This window comes from Cetorhinus maximus, chromosome 3 (assembly GCF_964194155.1).
Source record: "Cetorhinus maximus chromosome 3, sCetMax3.hap1.1, whole genome shotgun sequence".
Lineage (NCBI taxonomy): Eukaryota > Metazoa > Chordata > Chondrichthyes > Lamniformes > Cetorhinidae > Cetorhinus > Cetorhinus maximus.
The window spans coordinates 178,463,958-178,485,807 of record NC_135881.1 but is presented as its reverse complement, the minus strand read 5'-3'; the positions used below and the strand labels follow the sequence as shown (position 1 = coordinate 178,485,807).

General features: G+C 44.5%; 1 protein-coding gene across 7 annotated transcripts in view; it reads left to right on the top strand.

Annotated features, from left to right (window-relative positions):
• Positions 1-21,850, top strand: part of LOC144679064 (engulfment and cell motility protein 1) — a 272,728-nt gene that overhangs the window by 121,483 nt on the left and 129,395 nt on the right. For all 7 annotated transcript variants that reach the window (XM_078539327.1, XM_078539329.1, XM_078539330.1 and 4 more), the window contains 3 exons: positions 4,407-4,529; positions 7,123-7,251; positions 19,042-19,146. In XM_078539327.1, coding sequence (XP_078395453.1) covers positions 4,407-4,529; positions 7,123-7,251; positions 19,042-19,146 — 357 coding nt within the window. The remainder of the gene's footprint in view (positions 1-4,406; positions 4,530-7,122; positions 7,252-19,041; positions 19,147-21,850) is intronic.

Genomic DNA, 21,850 nt, shown 5'->3' with positions numbered 1-21,850 from the left:
CAATCCATGAGGCTGCATTGACATGCTTATATTAACTGTCAAATCTCTTGTCTATGTCCTTGGACCGTGATTAGCACATTGTAAATAGGTTCCTACCTGATAATAGGTGCTGCCTGTGTTGCTTGTGGAAATCCCAATCTAAATGATGAGGTTGAGGCAGCCAATGTATTGCTATCATTTCTAAGAGCGCTGCCCTAACAATTCTGCCTGATAGAGTGTAAGTGGCTTCGAGACCAGACAATAAATTTCGGACATGGAGATACTTGGTGTCGTGATACTAGGGCAATATATTAAACAGAAGTTAAGCAGGCCATCATTAACTTTTTCCTGTATAACCGTTTACCAAATTTAATAATCGGTATCCTCATTTAGTTATACATTGATCTATGCATTTTAAAGCATATCCTTTGATTACAACTGGGCATATAGTCAGGACATCTGTCCCTTCTTCCCTTTGCTAATTTACGCTATCAATTCACACCATCATATCCTGTCATTGTGTGACCCCAATTTAACTTAAGTTACACAAGCAACAACTCAAGTCACACATCTAAAATTAGCTCTTCATCCACCAGAAACTCATATAAAATACACAAAAAGAATTCATAGCACAAAATATAAAAAGTACAAAAAAGGTACACATTTCCTACAGTAGGCACTTAAAATTAAGAGTTTAAAACTGCAGTTGACAGCCTAACTCGATACAAATTTTGTGAAGGTTTAGTCAGCCGTCTACAAAAAACATAATGTAAGAATGAAGCTACGTTTAAACAAAAAGATAGTGTGTTTTTTTTAAGTCTTTGGCAACTCCTTTTGAATTGAGCTGATGGTTACCTAAATCCGGTAAAATCTGGCAACTATTCAGTTAATTCAAATAGATTGACTTTCTCAAATCATTTTGACTTGGCTGGAACCTGTAAAGTGATAGTTTAGTTTCTGCAGGTAAAACGACCACAAGAAGAAAGGAATATTGCATTTATAAAACAAAATTTACGATATAGATTATAATTTATCAATTTTGTTGGAGGAGCTTCTTTGTATAACATCAATTGTAACTATATCAATGTATTTCCATACTGTTGTTCTGAACTTTGTGCATTCCTGATTTTCATCACCCCACCATTGCCAGCTGTGCTTCCAGCTGCCTTGATTCTAAGCTCTCCATCTCAATCCCCTCCTCGAAAACATACAGGTTTGACCAAGTTTTGGTCAACATTCCTATTATGTGGCTCAGTGTCAAATTTTGTTAACGTTCCTATGAAGCACCTTGGGGTGTTTTACACTATTAAAAGTGGTTTGTGAATACATATATACTGGTTAATATCTTGTTCAATAGATTTGCTTGTTAAAATCTAAAGCAAAGCCTGAGGTTGTGATGCACTGCCATTTTTCAGAAACACATGAAGAAACAAAATGAAGTTTGTATGTAGGCACAGAAGAGATAAAGCAATTTACAGAAAGCTTTTGCTCCTTGTTATCCTGGGCTCACGATCAGAAACTCTTTGAAACCACAGGAAGTTAAGGGGATAGAATTCAACTTCAGTGGGGATGTAGATGGTGCAATTCCAGACAGGCCGCCCATTAAAATTATGCCCAGTTTTCCCTTTCAGGGCTGGGGGAAATGGTAGAATCTTGAGGCCTGAATTTTCAGCTCGGCCAGCGGGCTGGATCGGCGGGTTCGGGATCGGCCAGGAAACGGATTGCCGACCGCGATTTCACGCTGGCCGGCCAATTAACGGCCAGCCAGCGTGAAGCCTGCCTGGAAAGCTCGGCGCTGCCAGGGTGGGGGGGGCTGGAGGAGGGTGGGCGATGACGTCAACACGGGCGCAGGTGAGCGCTGAGAGAAAGCTCCCCGAAGGCAGAGAGCTGCCTCGGAGCTGCAGACCCCAAAACCATAAAATAAAGTTTTGAAAGTCAGGATAAAAAATATCCAAGCATTACAGTCAGGCACCTGAACATATAGATGATAACAATACTGTTCATAGATTTTTATTTTAATTTTATTTAATAACGGAACCTCATCTCACCCTTGGATAAGGTTTGATGAAAAATGTAAAGGCCGCCTGGCTGATTCGCCCATCTGCCAAGGTTGGACGGGCTACGAAAAATAACAGACAATTGTGCCGTTAATGGGTATAATTGCCCTCTTAATTGTTGGTGAGTGCGCATCCGACTTTTGTGCGTGCCTGCCGAGCGAAATACCACGGGATTATGTCAGGATCCTTGCCTGACGTCATCTTGCGTGATTTTACACCCGATCGGGTCAGGTGCATGCCCACCCCCCCGCGGGACATAAAATTCTGTCCTTGAAGTTGCTTAATCTTAAAGATGCTGTCTCATGTAGTTTTATATCACTATTTGGTGGGGAGTGAAGAGAAAGAGAAATAGATGGAGTGGTATCAGTTTGAAATCAGACTAGACAGATAGCAGTGATAAGATGCTGATACGCTATGAAAGGATTCTCATTTACCTCAGTATCAGCTTTGCTCTTAACAGATGAATGCACTGCTACACAAGGGATTTGGAAAATGAGTTACATTTGAAAGCAAGTGATCAATAATAAAGCATCAGTCTTTCTCAGATTGAGGGGCTAGTGCTTTCCATTTACAGTCCATGGCCCACAGTGATCATCTCTAATAATAAAGGTTTTTTTTGGTTCCTATGAAGAAAATAAAATAGCAATTTATTTTTCTATTTTCAACCTCTTAAGCTGGCTCCAATAACCACACCATCACCAGTAGTCAGAATAGCAACCTATACAAAGTCTTGCAGCCATATACAGGATGCTGCTTTTACAACCTATTAGGAAGCACGGTAAGAGATAGTGTGAGGCAGGATCCCAGGCTTTTTACCAGATTATTCTCTTAACAATTTTTTAAAAAAGATTAAAACTAAAGTCAAATTAACTTTGAGCACATCCATTAGTCTCACAGCCAAAGCCCTTCCTATTTCTGTAACCTCCTTCAACCTGGCAAATCTCCATGATTTCTTCACTCCTCCAATTCTGGCCTCTTGTGCACGCCCAACTTCACTCACTCTCATCCTTGGTGATTACTGGATGCCTTCAGCTGTCCAGGCCCTAAGCTTTAGAATTGTCTTCCCAAACTTCTCCACCTCTTTACCTCTCTTTAATATACTCCTTATCACCTTTGAAACACCTTGGGACATTTTACTATGTTAAAGGCACTAAGGTAAACTGCTGTTCTAAACTTCAGAAATACCACACAAATGCACTGACTGAGGCAAACTTGACCTGGCCATTCTCCCAAAAGCAAAGCACTGTGGATCCTGAACATCTGAAATAAAACAGAGAATACTCAACAGATCAGGCAGCAACCATGGGGAGAGAAAAACAATTAACATTTCTGGTCGATGACCTTTCTCATTTGAGTTACATTTCATATTAGCACCCGAGAAACAGAAGATCTTTGTTCAGCCTGCCTTAATGCTGCATGTGTGTGATCTCATTCAAATTACAACACCTTGGATAAAAGAATGCATTAGTCTTTTAGACCTGCTTACCCTGTGAGGGACACTTGCAGTGTTGGAGGGTGCAAATGAAACCTGCTTTAACAGGGCATCTCGCAACATGTGCTGTTAGTTAGTCTTGACCCTGTAACCTTCAACTCAAAACATTTTTGCCCACAAAGTTGTCGAAAGTGAGACCTGACAACAGTGCTGTGAGGGAAACAAGATACCTGAGACCTGAGTGAACAGGGCAAGGAACAGGATATCTCCATAACCAAAGGGATTTTTAGAATGAGAAATAAACAGTGAATGGACTGAGGAGGAGGGTGAATTAAAAGTGTGAATTCATTGTTAAATCAGGTACAGAAATATAGTTGTGGGGGAGGTGGGGGGTGGATTGGATTAAGAAAGAGAGAAGTAAGAACGAAATGTCATTTCAAATTTGACACTTTTAAAATCCATGAAAAATACAAAGTCTGAAGGAATGAGACTCCACACTTATAATAGTTAATTTTCAGTGCCAAAGAGACTTTTGGAAGCAATTAACACAGAAACTGAGTTCCGGGTCTTTGCCAGCTCCTTCTCCAAAGCAGTTGAGAAAACTGGCTTTTCACTAAGGTGAACTAAAGAGAACTCACTGTCTAAACTTGCATGTGAAGAGCGCCCACTTGGTTGAAATGCCAGAAGGCAGATGGAGCCTATTGAACCAGAGTCAGTGAATCAGTGCACCCAAGAGAAAAGGGGAGCAATGTGCATTTAGAAAGAAATGAGTATATATATTTTTTTAAATGCAGAACTACAAACACAATATAATTCATGCCCTGCATTAGTTAAGGTGCTGTGTTTTTGTCCATATGTGTTATTCATCAGTGGTAGCATAGAAGAGGATGGATTATAAATGGACTGCTTTTTTTTAATGGAAATTCTTTGTGTAACAGCATGTTATTCGTGGAAATCGAACCATTCAGACTGAAATGGCCCACCAGCTGTATGTCCTCCAAGTACTGACTTTTAATCTTCTGGAAGACCGGATGATGACTAAAATGGATCCGCAGGATCAAGTGAGTATTTTTTTCTATATTCACACTAATAGGGGAGATCCGGAAGATGATTATACCCCAACACTGTTCTATTCAGCGCCAGCCAGAGCTGTGTTTGGAAGCCTTATCATTGCACAAGCTGCTGTGTGCTGCTCATAGTCTTGTACTACTAGCTGCAGCAAATGGTTTTGAATTCAGTTAGTTCCTGCAGCTGTCAAATACAGGAATTTTAAAAAAATACTCATTCTCAGGATGGGTGCGGCATTGGCAAGGCCAGTGTTTATTGCCCATTCCTAGTTGTCCTGAGAAGGTGGTGATGAGCTGCCTTCTTTAACCTCTGTATGGCTTGCTAGGCTACTGCAGTGTGCAGTTAAGAGTCAGTCATGTTGGTGTTGACTGGGAGTCGTATTTAGGCCAGACTGAGTAAGAACAACAGGTTTCCTTCCTTAGTCATTTGTGAGCCACTTGAGTCTTTATAACAATCCTTCTACTATAATGACAGCTTTTACTTAGTTCCAGATTTTATTTTTCATTGAATTCCAAATGTCCAACCTAATTCAAACTATTCAAACTGATTATTCCAGGTCTCTGAATTAACATAACCACTGCATTACCATACCCGTAATGGCGCAGAACGTAAAGCCATTAACTTTTAGTGATATTAATTGGACAGTTTTGCATAGAGGAATAAATGGTGTTGGAAAATGAGCTGCCTATTTAGGGGAACATTCAGGTGGCACCTCAGTACATTGGGCTGTGCAGCGAAAACTCTGCGTTGAGGAAAGGATAGCCCAGGTTGTACATGACTTGGGCATGCTTATTGCTGTGTAATGAGTTACACAGAATTTAGAGCACAGGGACAGGCCATTCTGCCCTATTGCTCTCTGTGATGTTTATGCAGCACACAAGCTACCTCCCACCATACTTCCTACAACCCTATGAGTATATCAATGTAGTCCTTTCTCCTTCATGCACTTATTTAATTTCCCCTTAAGGCATCTATACTATGAGGAGGCAAAGAAGGAATTATTTCACTTGCCAGCTCTCAATTTCATAAGCTCAAAATATATATTATATCTCTAGTAAAGCAGATAGCCAAGATTTCACGTGAAATATCATAATCAAGACTAGCCAGGCAAGTCGACTAAATTTTTTCAAGCTACACTTCAGTTTGTCATTCTGAATAAAGACTTTGGAAAGCTCACTGAATAAGTTAGTTTGTTTTCTCTCAAGATCATGGGAGCAATCCCTTAGTCATGTTGTTGCATGCCTTTGGCTATCTTGCTGAGTTCATGAGTTCAGCAGCAAAGAGGTATCTGAATATCTTAATTGTTTGAGGAAAATAAAAGGCAAACTCACCCCCTAGTGTCAAAGGGCAGAGCTACAAGGGAAGGTTGGGAAAACCTGAGCTCTTCAGCTTTGATAGGAGGTGAGTAAGTGGAGATCTTCTATATCATGGATACTAACTCAGATTGCAAAGCATTGGTCCAAATTGAAACCTGCCTGTAAGGCAAAGAAACATGCAGACTAGAAAAAAATCTCAGAATTGTTGTTAGATAACACTTCATGCAAAGAGCGATGAATGTCCAGAATAATCTTTTGAAAGAAAACAGTTAGATGCTACATAGCATTCTATCTTAGAATAACCCAAAGGCCACTCTTACCTGTGCTTGTCTTTGTGAATAATTTAGGTAATTTTTTTGACTTGAACAAATATTTGGACAGTTCTAAAAGCCTTGTGTTGTCACTGCCTCTGAATTTCCTTTCACATTCCACACTGTAGGGAGTGATGATAAAGCTGTAATCTAATGGAGCACTCATAACAATAAGGGCTATGAGAATGGTTTTTGAGTGTTGTATGCTAAATAGCAGCCTCCTCTAATAGCTTCCTCCTGTTAATTATTACTTGAAATAACCTAAAATGTCAATTATGTATAAAGTAGGTTTGCTTGACCTGCATGAGGCAAGAGTTGTGCATGTGTTTTAATTGGCGACATTTATTTAGTAGTGCAGTGGTAGACTGGTGCGGTAAGTTGGAACATCGGAATTCTGGGCTTGATCCCATCACAGATATCTAAGATAGTGGTCTCCTTCTCTTGCTGAAAGGTCTCCGATGAAAGGAATTTTGGCAATTTCAGTCCAGCATGGCCCTGTAGTGCAAGAATGTCACTAATTTGACACACTTCAATACCAAGCTATCACCCTGCAGTTGGCCTGCACTATACAAGGCAAGAGAGGCAGCTTTAAGCACATCACATTCCAAAGCTAGAATGGTCCCACGTTTAGCAATAAGTCACCCAGCTTGTTGAGCATAACAGATTAACCAAAATGTATATTTAAGTAAGTGTGTTAGATTGGTACTAGAGCATAGCAATGTTGATGCCTGGCTGATGGAAAACAGATTTTGTTATACTTTTTTTTATCCTTGTTGACTTTCTGTAAAATAATGACAGCCAATTTTGCAGCACTCTGAGAAGGGTGCCGAAGGTCATGGTAAAACTGCAGGAGTTATGTGCAGAGATCTACTCTTTGACTAATTGCACAGGTAATCTTGAGCCATTAGACTTGTTCAGTTCTGTTTAAATGATGGTCTGCTTCTTGTTTCCTTCTACAGTCCCAAAGGGATATCATATTTGAGCTGCGCAGGATTGCATTTGACGCTGACTTGGAACCTAGTAACAGCGGCAATATTGAGAAGCGAAAGTCCATGTACACTAGAGATTATAAAAAGCTGGGATTCATTGTAAGTATGCTCAGGAAACACTCCAAAGGTGGAACCCATTGGGTTGTTTTGAGAGGCTGGGGTTTCTGAGAACTGTTCCTCTTCCATCTCGAACTTCTCTGTTCAGAGTTCTCTCCTGACTGAAATTAGAATCACGATTCTACAAATTGTATAAGTCCTCAGTGTTTAAAGGGGAATTGACCATATTACTAAGCCAGCTAATTCATTGAATTACTCCTTTTCCCCCCTCCTGTTTGTTAATCCTGCAGCCAGATACCACTTATTTGTGAAATGTCAAATATACCATCCATCTTTAGTTCCTATTGCTTTTTTATCCCTACACCTATTCTGGGAGGGGGTGTGGTGGGGAAGGCATCTGGTTGGCTGAAAATTGGCTTTGAAAGCTAGTTTGCCAGCTCAACAAAGTGTTACAATTCTTCAGATAGACTTGGCTGTGTCATATCTACAAATAGGCCAATTAATTACCTTACTTATGCAAACCAGGAAGGTTTACACCAGAATTAAAACGGAAAATGCTAGAAATACTCAGCAGGCCAGGCAGCATCTGGAGGGAGGAACGGGGCTATGTTTCAGGCCTTTTGTCTGAACTGGAAAAAGTTAAGAGATGTAACAGGTTTTAAGCAAGTAATGGGGATGCATAGTTGGAATATTTTCAAAATTCTAGCAATTTTATTTTGAACTTTCAATTTAATTTGATCATTAACTTCTGCCATGCCGCAGACCTTAAAACCTGTTGCCTCTCTAACTTTTTTTCAAGTTCAGATGAACGGCCATCGACCTGAAAAATTAACTCTGTCTCTCTCTCCATAGATGCTGCCAGACATGCTGAGTATTTCTTGCATTTTCTGCTTTTGTTTCGGATTTCCAGCATCCACAGCATTTTGTTTTTGTGTAAGGGCTACACCAGGTTGATTCATCCTATCTGTGTCACTGGCTACCCGGTTTTAGCTGGATGAGATTGTTATTACGTGGCATTGTAGGAGTTAAGAATGCAAATTAAATTGAAAGTTTAAAATAAAACTTTTCTAGAGTAATAAGATTCCAGCAATGTACCCCCATGAACCTTTGGATTCTTGGAAATTATCACTAAAGCCAAGAATGCCATATTAATTTCTAGAGATTCATTTCCAGAAATAAATTGGATTTGGTTTATTTATTGTCATAAGATACTATACTACTTAACGTTCCTTTTGTGGCTGTGTGCATTTCATTTCTATACTGGCTGTTAAGTTTTTCCTAATTGTGCCTCAGCATTCATCATGTTGATTATTTTAACTATTTTGCATATTTTTTGTCGATCCATGCCAGAAAATTACTTCATTTTAATATCACTATTGTGTGGCCCTTTTATTTTTCCACACGCACATTTTGATTTTGATTGCAAACCGAAGGCTACGCACTGGTAACATATTAATGTCCAGCTGCTTTTGTGACTTAGTTGGAGTTCCGAGAAGATTAATTTTGTAGTGGGCACGAACTCCTGGAGCTGATGAGTATCCAGAATTGGCATAATGGCTGTAGCCGAAGGGCAAATTTTTCAGTGTCTCACTTGTAGAGAGAAACTAACAGTTGTCAGTGCCATGCTGTGTGTAGCTGTCTGTTTCTTTTCACACAAAGCTTGTTTGGTGGATGACCTACATTTCTTAACTGCTTTTGTTTCTTCGATCAGCTCTGGGTTTGTTGTGTTTTAACTCTGCCTGTTCAAATGTGAGATTGACTAAAGGAACCTGTAAAATTATAATGCCCATAACGTCTGTGATAGAAATGGGGGCATTTTAATTGTCATTTTTTTTCCCCCCACCTTCCTCTACCGAAATTGAGGACTCTTGTTGGGGTGTTGTTTCATAGTTGCAGGGACCACTATAATGCCTCATTCTGGTGGCCCGTTCAGTGTGTGAACTTAAACATTTATGTGGCAGGGTAGGAACATTAAGAACAGGGGTTGGACCATTCTGAGTGTTCTAACACCAAGGGTATTGCGATGCAATGGAATCGCCTTCTCACCTTGACTTTCACCAAGGTCACTGTACTGCATTCATGAGCAGGGCAAATAGATTCCTGGAAAAAAAAGGCAAACAATGAAAAATTCTTTCAGTACCACAATAGCGAGAGGAAAGTTAGAAAAGATGCAAAAACCATGGCTTGAACCTGAATACACGTAGTAAATATTCCAACGACTGGCCCAGATTTTGCTGTTGGTGATGAAGGAATGGCACTCGTTATTCAGCTCGCTGGCAGCTGTCCACAAAATTTTCTTTAGCTTCTCAGCATAGATTTGCACTAATTTACTGCCTGAGTCAGGAGTATTTCATTCCTGTGTCTGGCTTCTCTCACCCATGCTCAGTCCTAGTTTTATGTGACTCTGAATGGGATACATTGGGCAGAATCGTAAGTGCGGTAGCAGGCAGGTAAAACGACATTTTACCCGCCGGCCGCGATGGCAGGTTTTCACGCCGTATCATCCCAAACCCCACCACACTATTTAGGCATTCCCGGGAAACACGCCGTTTCGATAGCGGGCGGGCTCTCGTTCGCCCGGACGCCATCATTTCGCCGCTTCATCGCACCAGGTGCCATATTTAAAGTCCAGCTGCGCGTGCTACATCCTAGTGCTTCCAGCCCATGACTGCTGGAGGGAAGATGTCCACAAAAGGCAAGAAGACGGCAGCTCCCAGGTTTAGCAATGCGTCACTGGAACGCCTTTTGGATGCTGTGGAGACCCGCCAGGATGTCCTCTACCCCCGCTCTGGTTGTAGGATGGGCAGCAGCATGATCAACCGGGCTTGGGAGGCAGTGGTCAGCGCCAACGCCCTTCAAAAGAGGACAGCCACCCAGTGCCGCAAGAGGATGAATGCTGATCTCCGCTCCGTCAGGATAGGTCACTTTTCTCATCACTGTCAACTCACACATTCACAAACCCATCACACATCCACAGGGATCTCTCGCACTGCTAGTTCTAGGGGTATCACCATTCACTCTCTCACACTGTCATTGCTCTCATCTTGTCCATGGGACCACCCACCACCCACTCATGCCACACATACTTATCATCTGGCCTAGCAGGCGTGCTGCTTACACTCTCTCCATCTCTATTCATGCAGGAGAAGCTGTCACACAACAAGAGGGAGAGGCCACAGACTGGTGAAAGAATGCCTGAAATCAAGGACCTCACAGACTTTGAAAACAGAGCCATTCAGCTGGCCAGCGATGAGCTGGACCAGTCCTGTGCTGACGGTGAGATCAGCGGTGCTCTACCAAGTGAGGGTCCAGCAATGCAACAACATTCATCAGACAACCATGCTGTGAGTGATGTGTCCTGTTTCACATGCCACTGCCATGCACTAATTATCTTCCCTTGCTTCTGCAGGCACATCTGGGAAACAGTTGACTGAGTCCATGACCCAGGGCCTCCAATCAAGCCCCGAAGAAACCCCTGAAGAGGATTCTGGAGGCACCCTCCTTGAAGTCCCATCACAGCACTCACCCACACCCTCCACTAGCCAGACACACAGCTCGGTTGGACCTGCTTTAGAGTAGCCTCGGGATCACAATCTGTGAGCACATTGCACTTTCTGATCCACAGCAGGTGGTGGCGGCAGGGTCTTCCCAGTTGTCTGGCTCTCGGAGGACTGCTGGAGGTGAGAAATTTGCTGAGTCTGAGTGAGATGACGAGCCTCATGTCACAGTTACTGGAGCTGCAAAGGCAAGCTTGGGAGCGTCAGGAAGGGATGTCCGCGGCACTCCTCAGATTGCAAGGCACGATGGAGGAGTCCATCTGCCTTCACTCTGAGGTGATAGCACCGGCATGCCGACGCACCGAGGTCAACACTGGCAGGATGGTGGCCAGCATGGAGACCTTGGTCCAGGACGTCGCTCCTGCACTGCTGCGCAGGCTTAACTCCATTGCTGATGCCATAGTTGGCCTCCAACAGCGTGTGCGTGAGAAGGGTGCTGGGCAGCTTGATCTCGCTCCAGCTACCCCTCCTCAAGGAGTCAGTGGGGCTCTCGGGCACCCTTAGGAAGGAGGATCTGCAGGCCTACTCCCTAGGGGCCACCCAGCCAGGTGACTCCGGATGTGTCTGGCCTATCTGAATCCCCTCTTCCTGTGACCCCAGCAGCTCCAGCTCTACAGGCTGAGGAGGGTGCCATTACCACACAGCAGGACCCCGAAAGCAGGCCAGGGCCCTCCAGAAGACGGCCGCCAAGGTCAGCTCAGTCAAGGTGTTGCAGTCAGCAGGGTGCCTCCACCTCCGCTGTGGATGGCCAGGGAGCACAAAGATGTAGCGGCAGGGTTAGGAAAGTTGAGAAGAATTAGTTGCACTGCCTGGGGAAGGGTGTTAATCACTTGTACATACTGTTCACTATTGTCAATAAACTCCCAAGAATGTCTCCCTGCCTATGGCTCCTTGTTCTGATGAGCAGTGTTTGTGTCACTCAGATATGAAACCTTTCTGCACAAGATAAAGGCAGGTGTCCCAGTCCAGGGCCTCTTCCCTGCGCTCTGTGCAGCCTTCAGACCAAAGTGAAGGTCCGGCCTCTTGTTCCCTGGACACATTACTGATGCCTGCACCTCGATAGTGCTTGTCATTGCTGCCAGAACGTAGTGGGCAGGCGTCACTGAGTTCTGTCATTATTTCTGTGTGATCTCAGCACCTTTAAGGTGGGGCTCTCCCCATCTCTTCAGCATCTGTGATCAGTGACTCTGTGCTCCTGAAGGGCTCAGGTGCTGAAGGCAGACAAAGGATCAGATGCTTCTAAAGTTTCATGGCTGTTTCTATGATATGACCCTGATCACAGAGTGCAAGCGAGCTGCCCTAGGCCAGATAGTAGTCATACATTCTCAGAGGCTTAGTGAAGACTTATGGAGTGTCCTCACTGCATGTCATCATCATTCTCCTGTAATGGAACAACTATTAGGGCCTCCACTGCATCTCCATATCAGGAGCATTCACACAGAGGGTATGTGTGCTGTCATATGCCAAACTGGAGTCAAACGTTAACAGATGCAATGTGAGGATCTATGGGATCTCCTCACTGCATGTCATCAGCATCCTCCACAAATCTAGCAGCTATGAGGGCCTCCTGAGTGCGCCTGGCTTGTCCAGCCAGTGCAAGGGCCTCATCCCCATCATCGTTGCCTTCGAGGACCTCCTTACCCTCACCCCTGTCGCTGTCCTCCTCATTGGAGGAGACATCCAGCTCCTCCACCTCCTCCTCAGCCAGCTCCTCTCCCTGTTGCAGTGCCAGGTTGTAAAGGGTGCAGCAGATGACAGCGATATCTGACACCCTCTGTGGACTGTATTGCAGGGCTCCACCAGACTGGTACAGGCACCAGAACCTCGTTTTCAGCATCCCGATGGTCTGCCCCACCAAGTTGCGAGTTGCGGCATGAGCCTCATTATATCTTTGCTCTGCTGCAGTTTGAGGCCACAGTACGGGTGTCATCAGCTACAGCCTCTGCTTGTCCCCAAGGAGTCAACCCTGCAACTTCAATGGAAACTGGAAGACTTCAGGGATCTGTGACCGACTGAGGATGTAGGAGTCGTGCATACTCATTGGAAACCGTGTGTAGACCTGCAGGTGGTCGCATACCAGCTGCACATTCAGCGAATGGAAACCATTGCGGTTGATGTAGTTGACCGCTTGTTGCGATGGAGGTCTGAGCTCCACGAGAGTGCAGTCGATCGCACCCTGCACCTGTGGGAAACCCGAGATCTGGGCAAATCCAATCGCTCTTGCATCCTGGCTGTCCTGGGCCTGGGCGAAATGCACAAAGTTGTGTCCCCTCACAAAGATGGCATCTGACCTCATGGATGCATCTGTGGGCGGAGGCTTGTGATATCCCACAGAGGTCACCTGTGGAGTCCTGAATGGCGTCACTGGCGTAGAAATTGAGCACTGCTGTCACTTTCACGGCCACTGGCAGTGGATGCCCTCCATGGCGCCAAATCCTGCAGCAGGTGGCAGATGTGACTGACCAGTTCCTTAGACTTGTGCAGTCTTCAGCGACTGGTTCTTGGTCATCTGCAGGAACGAAAGGCAACGCCTTTAGACTCTGGATGTCGCTGGCGCCGACCAGCGACGGCTCGCTGTGGCTCTTCGACGGTGTGTGCAGGAGCCCCAGCCGCCCCTTGTTCCAGAGGATCCTCAGTCGCTCCCTCCTCCGTCGCCTTCACTCTCTATAGGCCATCAGGAATACAGCTAATTCATCAGGCTCCATGCTCCTGTGTACTCCTTTTGCAGGATGAAAGAGAGAGAGAGACACATGTGGGCTAGCATGGGTGGACCAAGAACCTGTCTTGGTTAAGTCTGAAGGCCCCTTAATGCTTCCCGGAGAGTGCTGGCCACCACTTGAATGGCCAGAGATTATTGCACTGCATAGCTGCCCGAGACCCCGCCCACCTCCATCCCACTCCACCTAACCGATTGGTGGCAGCTTTGCCCGTTGCACGCTGTGCTCTCAGCTCATGTGCAGGTATTCTCCTAACCTGCACTGCAAGGCTGCACTGTTAGCTTGAACCATGGGGGAGACTGATCCAAACCGGGATGATGACATTGCAAGGGGCTGTGAGCGCCTCCACCAGTGACTGCTCCATGGCTAGCTTTAGCGAGGAGATTGTACAACGTGTGCAGTTGTACAACTGTTCTGCAGTCCACTAAAACACTCATGACTTTGCAGTCTGTGCTGGGGGTTGGGGTGAAAAGCTCTGAAGCACTTTGTGGCACTTTAATGTCTCTGCGTTGCTTGAGTGGGCAGATAAGCTTAGAAGCCCGACTCCAATCAATGGCTGCGCCTGAATTGTCTGAGCTGGAGGGCAATGGTCACTTTATATAAGGTGTACGTAATGCGTGGCCGCTTCCCTCGCCCACCCTACCTCCTACCCAGAATGCTTGTGCACTATATTCAACCGCAAGGCAGCCCTCACCTCCCCCCCCACCCCCGACCCCCCACCCCCACAAGTCGCCTCAACGGCAGGGCAGCCCACCCACCCCCGCCATGTGCCTCAAGCTTGAGGTCCAGCAGGCGATCCTGGCGAGCGCTGCACATCATTGCTGTCTACTCACCTCCCGCGTTCCCCTCAAAGTGCAGCCTGCCAAATGCATGCCTTTTATATGCTGTTGTGAAACACGTTGGCGTGATTCCCAGCCGACGTGGACGGACGATTCCAGTGGGCTGGCCTACTAATGATATGCAGATGTATTGCAATGAGGTTCCCGACGTCCGATGGTGGGAAATCCGGCCTGCCATCGGTGGGCTGAGCAGACAATCACAAACTGGTTTCACGCTGTCGTGAAACTGATCGTGCCATATTGTTTGCCCACGCCACCGAACACACCCGACGCCAGCAGGCACAGAAAATCCTGGCCATTATCTCCACCCGCCCTACGTCCCCTTATAGCTCTTGACCTCTTCAACTTTTAATACAGTAAGGCACTTCATCCTCCTCTATTGCCTTTCCTTTGTGATCCACCTCCACGGGTCCACCCTTCGCTACTTCTGTTCCTGTTCCTACTTGCCAGTTCATGGTGAACATATTTCCTGCAATGATTTCCTCTTGTCTAGCATGGTCGCCTCCAATGATTCATTTTTGCCCCCTGCTAGTTCTCATTTACGTGTTGCCTCAGCTACCATGTGCATATATCAGTATCTCAGCCCTACTTCTTTGCCAATGCCCTAGTCTCCATGGCTGCTGCTGTGTTGCCTGACCTCCTATTGGGATGAGCCAGAGCCAGAACTTCTTTCAGTTAAACGTCAGCAAAACAAAGCCGTGCTGTCAGTCCTCACCAGAAGCTTGCACCCCTTCGCCCCCAATTCCACCCCCCTTGCTGCCTGATCACTTGATATGACAATGCATAAGCGTGGCCTCTGATACAGCCCTGATCTTGAATTCCCAAGCAGTTTGTAGGAAGGAATTAAATTCTTTGCATGATCTTGGAACAAAGAGCTTTGCAGCCAGTGGAGTGCTTTGGAAGTGAAGTCACTGTTGTAAACTAGGAAACACTGCAGCCAATTTACACACAGTAAGGTCCCACAAAAAGCAATGAGATAATGATCAGATAACCTCTTTTAATGATGTTGGTTGAGGAATAGGTATTGGCTGGGACACTGAGTGAGCAACGGTGGGGAGGACTCCCCTGCTCTTCTTTGATTTGTGGAGTAGGATCTTTTGCGTCCACCTGAAAGGGCAGGTGGTGCCTTGGTTTAATGTCTCATTCGCAAGGCGGCCCTTCTGAAGGAAGTGCCAACCTAGACATTGTGCTCATACCTCTGAAATGCGATTTGAACCCATGACTCAGAGAGTGCCACGACTGAGCCATAGTTGACAACTTTGTAATGTGGGACCAAGTTATTGGTATAATTTTTGATTTACACTACTAATGGGAAAGGGGCCCTGCCTACAGCACCACCTTGTAAAATTATCCCCTGGACTTTTTTTTGTATGTCTTCTTTAAACCCCTTTAAATTCTGAAACTAGATCTTTAAAAACGCTTAACCAGAAACCTTGATCTCTGCATGCAGCTGTGTAAAACCAATTGGAGGTAATATTTGATATTAGATGCTTGACCTTTTCCAGTGAAATGAACAAGGAATTGAAGTACACGTTTGACATTTCAAATTTTTGTTGTTGACATTTCATTGTTTTAATAGGATGAGTTTGAGAATTGCATCAAGTGACATTTTTGAAATTTGGCCCGAATATGATGATGCCAGAAGGGAGTGAAAGCCTTAAAGTAAATAAATATAGAAACAGTTTCCAGTTTTTAGAAACTGTCACATTGATCAAATACACATTTTTGTCACTTTTACTTCTTTTCTAAACACAAATACATGCTTTTTTGTGATGGTTTTTAAATATTTTAAGTTTCAGTCACTTTTATATGATCAAGATTCTCATTAAGCTAGAGTCTTCTTTCAAAATAACAGGAAGGTAAATGGAGTTCACCATTATTTATGCATAAATGGCACAGCAACTTTAGGCAAGGGGCGTACGTGCAGTGGATATTCAAAGGTTGTTGTCTGAGTTGCACAGCTTCCCTGTTGGCTTCATGATAATGGCATCACGCTGTCTGCCTCACTTTTGAAGTGCATTGAATGATGTGATGTTGCTGCCTCTTTGCAGTAGATATGAACTAAACTTACTACAGAGTTGAGTCTTGTCCGTTTCTGTCCCAAGTACCCGCTCCACATGGTGATAAATTTTCATTGCTACCAATCAACTTCTCTAGCTCTGAAAATTAACTCATACAAAAATGTCACGTTCAATTCTTTTTTTTAATTGATTTTTCCTTACCATCTCTTTTCTTAATCTAACCTTTCTTTCCTTTTATTTCTGTTTCTCTACCTGAATTCACTCACTTCTAATTTACGTTTCCTTCTCAGCCCTTACAATGTTATTTTAATAATTCTTCGATCTGTTTGATTAAGGAGATACTTGTTGCTTGTCCTGTTCACTCAGGTCCCAGCTGCCCTGTTTTATTTGCCGCAAACTTGCCAGCTCACACTTTCAGTGACCTGCCACGGAATAAATTCAAAAAACTCAATCATCATATGCCATTTGCTGCCTTGTTACAGCAAATTATAACCCATTATTTCACTCTGGATGTGACTTTTCTGTCATCCGTGGTGACATTTTGCATTTCCCTTCGTTAAATGTAGAACTCAGATTCTGAATTTCCCTTTTGCTCTACTGTACTGGAAATAACCTTTGCCACTAGTCCTTGGGAATTATCAATAATGTTCTAATGTAGCTGTGATTCTAAACTGAGGCTCACTGCCAGAGATATACAAGTATGGTTTGTGTACTGCGCTCATGGCTGCGTAGACAAGAATGTACCTAGGCTTGCATACATTTCCAATGCTGGATTTCTTTATAGCCCATGCACACCTCATGTGTTATTTTTATATCAGTTTTTAAGTGTATGTCCCTGTGACGCACATTTCTTATAATGTTGATTTTTCTAAATAATTCACTTATGATAGAATAACATAGCAAAGATGATAAGTTCAGTGGCCAAGATCCTTGCTTGAAATTGATTTATTGGCTGATCAGCTGTGCCTCCAAGGTAACTTGCCTCTGAGTCAGAAGGCCACGCACTCAAGTCCCACTTCAGAGATTTGAGCATAAAATGTAGTCTCTCACTCTAGTACAGTACTGAGGGGGTGCTGTCTTGTCAGAAGTGCTATCTTTTAAGTGAGATGCCAAACCATTAAATTTCATGATACTATTATGAAGGAGAGCAGGGGAGTTCTTCCTTTTGCCCTGGGCAATAATTGTCCCTCAACCAATATTACTAAAACAGATTATCTGATCATTATCACATGGCTGGTTGTGCAACCTTGCTGTACACAATTTGGCTGCTGTAGTTCCTAAATTACAACAATGACTATGTATCAAAAATACTCCATTTGCTTTAAGGCTCTTTCGGATGATTGGAAATTATGAAAGCCACTATATAATGCAAGTCTGTTTTGTATGTCTTTCTTTCTTTCCTCTGAATTTCCCTTACTCTTGCAGAGTTACCCATGATAGCGATCCACAAGGATTCCAAACTAATTGCGGAATTGCGATAATACAGCGTGTTTGGTGTGTAAGGATGCTTTGTTATTTCCTATGTCAGATGGAAGGAGGAATGATCTCTATCGTCATATGGATAGATCGGACAGGAACAGACCTGCTGGTCCAGTTAACCTGTCACCTACAGCAGCGATACCTAATGCATCAGGTTAAAATATTCCCTACCCCTTAGGTGCCAGGGCAGAGATGCAAATCCATATCAAAAACTCAAGGGCAATTAGAGATGGTTGAATCTGGGAAATTCTTCTTTCTCCCTCTAGTCAACTGAAATTAGTCCAAAAGACCACATTGACTATCATTAATTGATACCTACCTCGTGTATGATGCAATTGCCGGACCAGCCAAAAACCAACCCAGGACATAGGCCCAAGTTCTAAGATGGTCCTTCTATCTTGGACACTACGCATGGTACTTGTTTAGGAGACAGACTGTAGACATATTCAGGTATCTGCTTAACCCTTGTTTATTCGTACTACTTCTAAGCAGGTTACAGAGTAGGCATTTGCTTCTAGACATGGTATTCTAACCTCTCTCTCTTTTGAATCTAACACATGACTGACTGATGTCAGTGGTACATCATGATTTACATCATACAATAGCATATCCCATCTGTTAACCCGTTATACCAACCCACAGTTAATCAGTACCACATTAGCTGGCAGCTTGTTACATAGGTAAATTATTTGCTGATAAGCAGTTGGTGGGGGTTGGTAATAGAAGCCTCCCAACTACTTCTATTGTTACCAACTTATAAACTTAGTTTCCATGGATTAGTGATGGACAAAGGTATTCTTTCAAAAGATTTTTTTTAAGAGAAAGATTTGAAAGGGGGAAATGAGGAGAAAATGTTTACACATTGCGCTATGATGATCTGAAAAGGTAGTGGAAGCAGATTCAATAGTAATTTTCAAAAGGGAATTGGATAAATACTTCAAGGGGGAACATTTGCAGGACTATAGGGAAAGAGCAGGGGAGTTGGGACTCAATTGAATAACACTCTCAAAGAGCTGGGCTAGGCATGTTGGGACAAATGGCCTCCTCCTCCTGTGCTGTTTGATTCCATGATTTGTATATGAATGTGATCCACCTGACCTGTGTGACCATAAGTATATTTTACCTGCTCAGTTTTTGCTGTTGGTTAAGACTCAGAAAAGCTGCTTGTTTGTGAGCTGGAGTTCTGCTGGTAAACTTTTCTTTTCTTCCCGCAATCTAGAATCATGTGAATCCAGCCATGGATTTTACTGAGACCCCACCGGGAATGCTGGCCCTTGACAACATGCTGTACTTTGCCAAGCACCATCAAGATGCTTACATTAGGGTAAGACCTATTATTTAATCTTATTTGTAGTTACTGCAAATATCCCAGACCTTTGCCCTGCTGATTGTCGCCATGTACAAGGATCTGGGATATAATAGGGAAGGAGGTTATGCTTCAGTCGTACAGAGCCTTGGTGAGACCCTGTCTCGAGAACTGTGTTCAGTTTTGGGCACTGCAACTCAGGGACAATATATTGGTCTGGGAGGCGATGCCGCGTAGATTCACCAGAAAAATACTTGGGATCAAACTGTCGTGGGGAGGCGTTGGTGTAGTGGTATTTTCACTGGACTAGTGTTCCAGAGACCCAGGGTAATGTTCTGGGGACCCGGGTTTGGAATTTGAATTCAATTCAAAAAATCTGGAATTATAAGTCTAATGATGACCATGAAACCATTGTCGATTGTCATAAAAAGCCATCTAACTCACTAATGTCCTTTAGAGAAGGAAATCTGCCTTCCTAACCTGGTCTGGCCTACGTGTCACCCTAGATCCATAGTAATGTGGTTGACTCTTAAATGCCCTCTGAAGTGACCTAGTAAGCCACTCGGTCAATAAAAAGGGATGAAACCGGGCAGACCACCTACCTATGCACCAGAACCGACAATAGTAAACCCAGCTCTGTCGACCTTGCAAAGTTTTCATTGCTAACATCTGGGGGGCTAGTGCCAAAAGTGGGCATAGATTAGTTACGCAACAGCCTGACATTATCTTACTCACGGAATCATACCTTACAGATCATGTCCCAGACACCACCATCACCATTCCTGGGTATGTCCTGTCCCTCCAGCAGGACAGACCCAGCAGAGGTGGCAACACAGCGCATACAGTCAGGAAGGAGTTGCCCTGGGAGTCCTCAACACCGACTCAGGATCCCATGAAGTCTCATAGCATCAGGTCAAACATGGACAAGGAAAGCACCTGCTGATAATCATGTACCCCTCCCTGCCCCACCCTCAGCTAATGAATCAGTGCTTCTCCATGTTGAACACACTTGGAGGAAGCACTGAGGGTGGCAAGAGCACAGAATATACTCTGGGTGGGTGACTTCAATGTCCATTACCAAGAGTGGCTCAGTAGCACCACCACAGGTCCAGTTGGCCAATTCCTAAAGGACATAGCTGCTAGACTTTGTCTGCGCAGGTGGTGAGGGAACCAACAAGAGGGAAAAACATACTTGACCTCATCCTGACCAACCTGCCCACCACATACGCATTTGTCCATGACAGCATCGGTAGGACTGACCACCGCACAGCCCTTGTGGAGACGAAGTCCCGCCTTCATATTGAGAAATATCCTCCATCGTGTTGTGTGGCACTACCATCGTGCTAAATGGGAAAGATTTCAAACAGATCCAGCAACTCAAGACTGGGCATCCATGGAGCACTGTGGGCCATCAGCAGCCCCAGAACTGTACTCGACCACAACCTGTAACCTCATGGTCCAGCATATCCCCCACTCTACCATTACTATCAAACCGGGAGATCAACCCTGGTTGAATGAAGAGTGCAGGAGGGCATACCAGGGGCAGAACCAGGCATACCGAAAAATGAGGTGTCAACCTGGTAAAGCTACAGCACAGAACTACTTGCGTGCCAAAGAGCATAAGAAGCAAGTGATAGAGCTAAGCGATTCCACAACTAACAGATCAGATCTAAGCTCTGCAGTCCTGCTACATTCAGTCGAGAATGGTGGTGGACAATTAAAACTCACTGGAGGAGGAGACTCCACAAATATCCCCATCCTCATTGGTGGAGGAGCCCAGCACATCAGTGCAAAAGATGAGGCTGATGCGTTCGCAGCAATCTTCAGCCAGAAGTGCCGAGTGGATGATCCATCTCGGCCTCCTCCAGAGGTCCCCAGCATCACAGATGCCAGTCTACAGCCAATGTGATTCACTCCATGTGATATCAAGAAACAGCTGAAGGCACTGGATACTGCAAAGGGTATGGGCCCTGACAATATTCCGGCAATAGTACTGAAGACTTGTGCTCCAGAACTTGCCATGCCCCTAGCCAAGCTGTTCCAGTACAGTTAGAACATTGGCATCTACCCGGCTATGTGGAAAATTGCCCAGGTATGTCCTGTATACAAAAAGCAGGACAAATCCAACCCGGAAAATTACCGTCCCATCAGTCTACTCTCGATCATCAGTAAAATGATGGAAGGGGTCAACAACAGTGCTATCAAGCGACACTTGCTTAGCAATAACTTGCTCACTGACACTTAGTTTGGGTTCTGCCAGGGTCACTCAGCTCCTGACTTCATTACAGCCTTGGTTCAAACATGGACAAGAGTTGAACTGCAGAGGTGATGTAGCAGTGAGCGCCCTTGACATAAAGGCAGTTTTTGACCAAGTGTGGCATCAAGGAGCCTTAGCAAAACTGGAGTCAATGGGAATTAGGGGGCAATCTCTCTGCTGGTTGGAGTCATACCTAGCACAAAGGAAGATGGTTGTGGTTGTTGGAGGTCAATCATCTCAGCTCCAGGACATCACTACAGGAGTTCCTCAGGGTAGTGTCCTAGGCCCAACCATCTTCAGCTGCTTCATCAATGACCTTCCTTCCATCATAAGGTCAGAAGTGGGGATGTTCGCTGATGATTGCACAATGTTCAGCACCATTTGTGACTCCTCAAATACTGAACCAGTCCATGAATGCAGCAAGACCTGAACAATATCCAGGCTTGGGCTGACAAATGGCAAGTA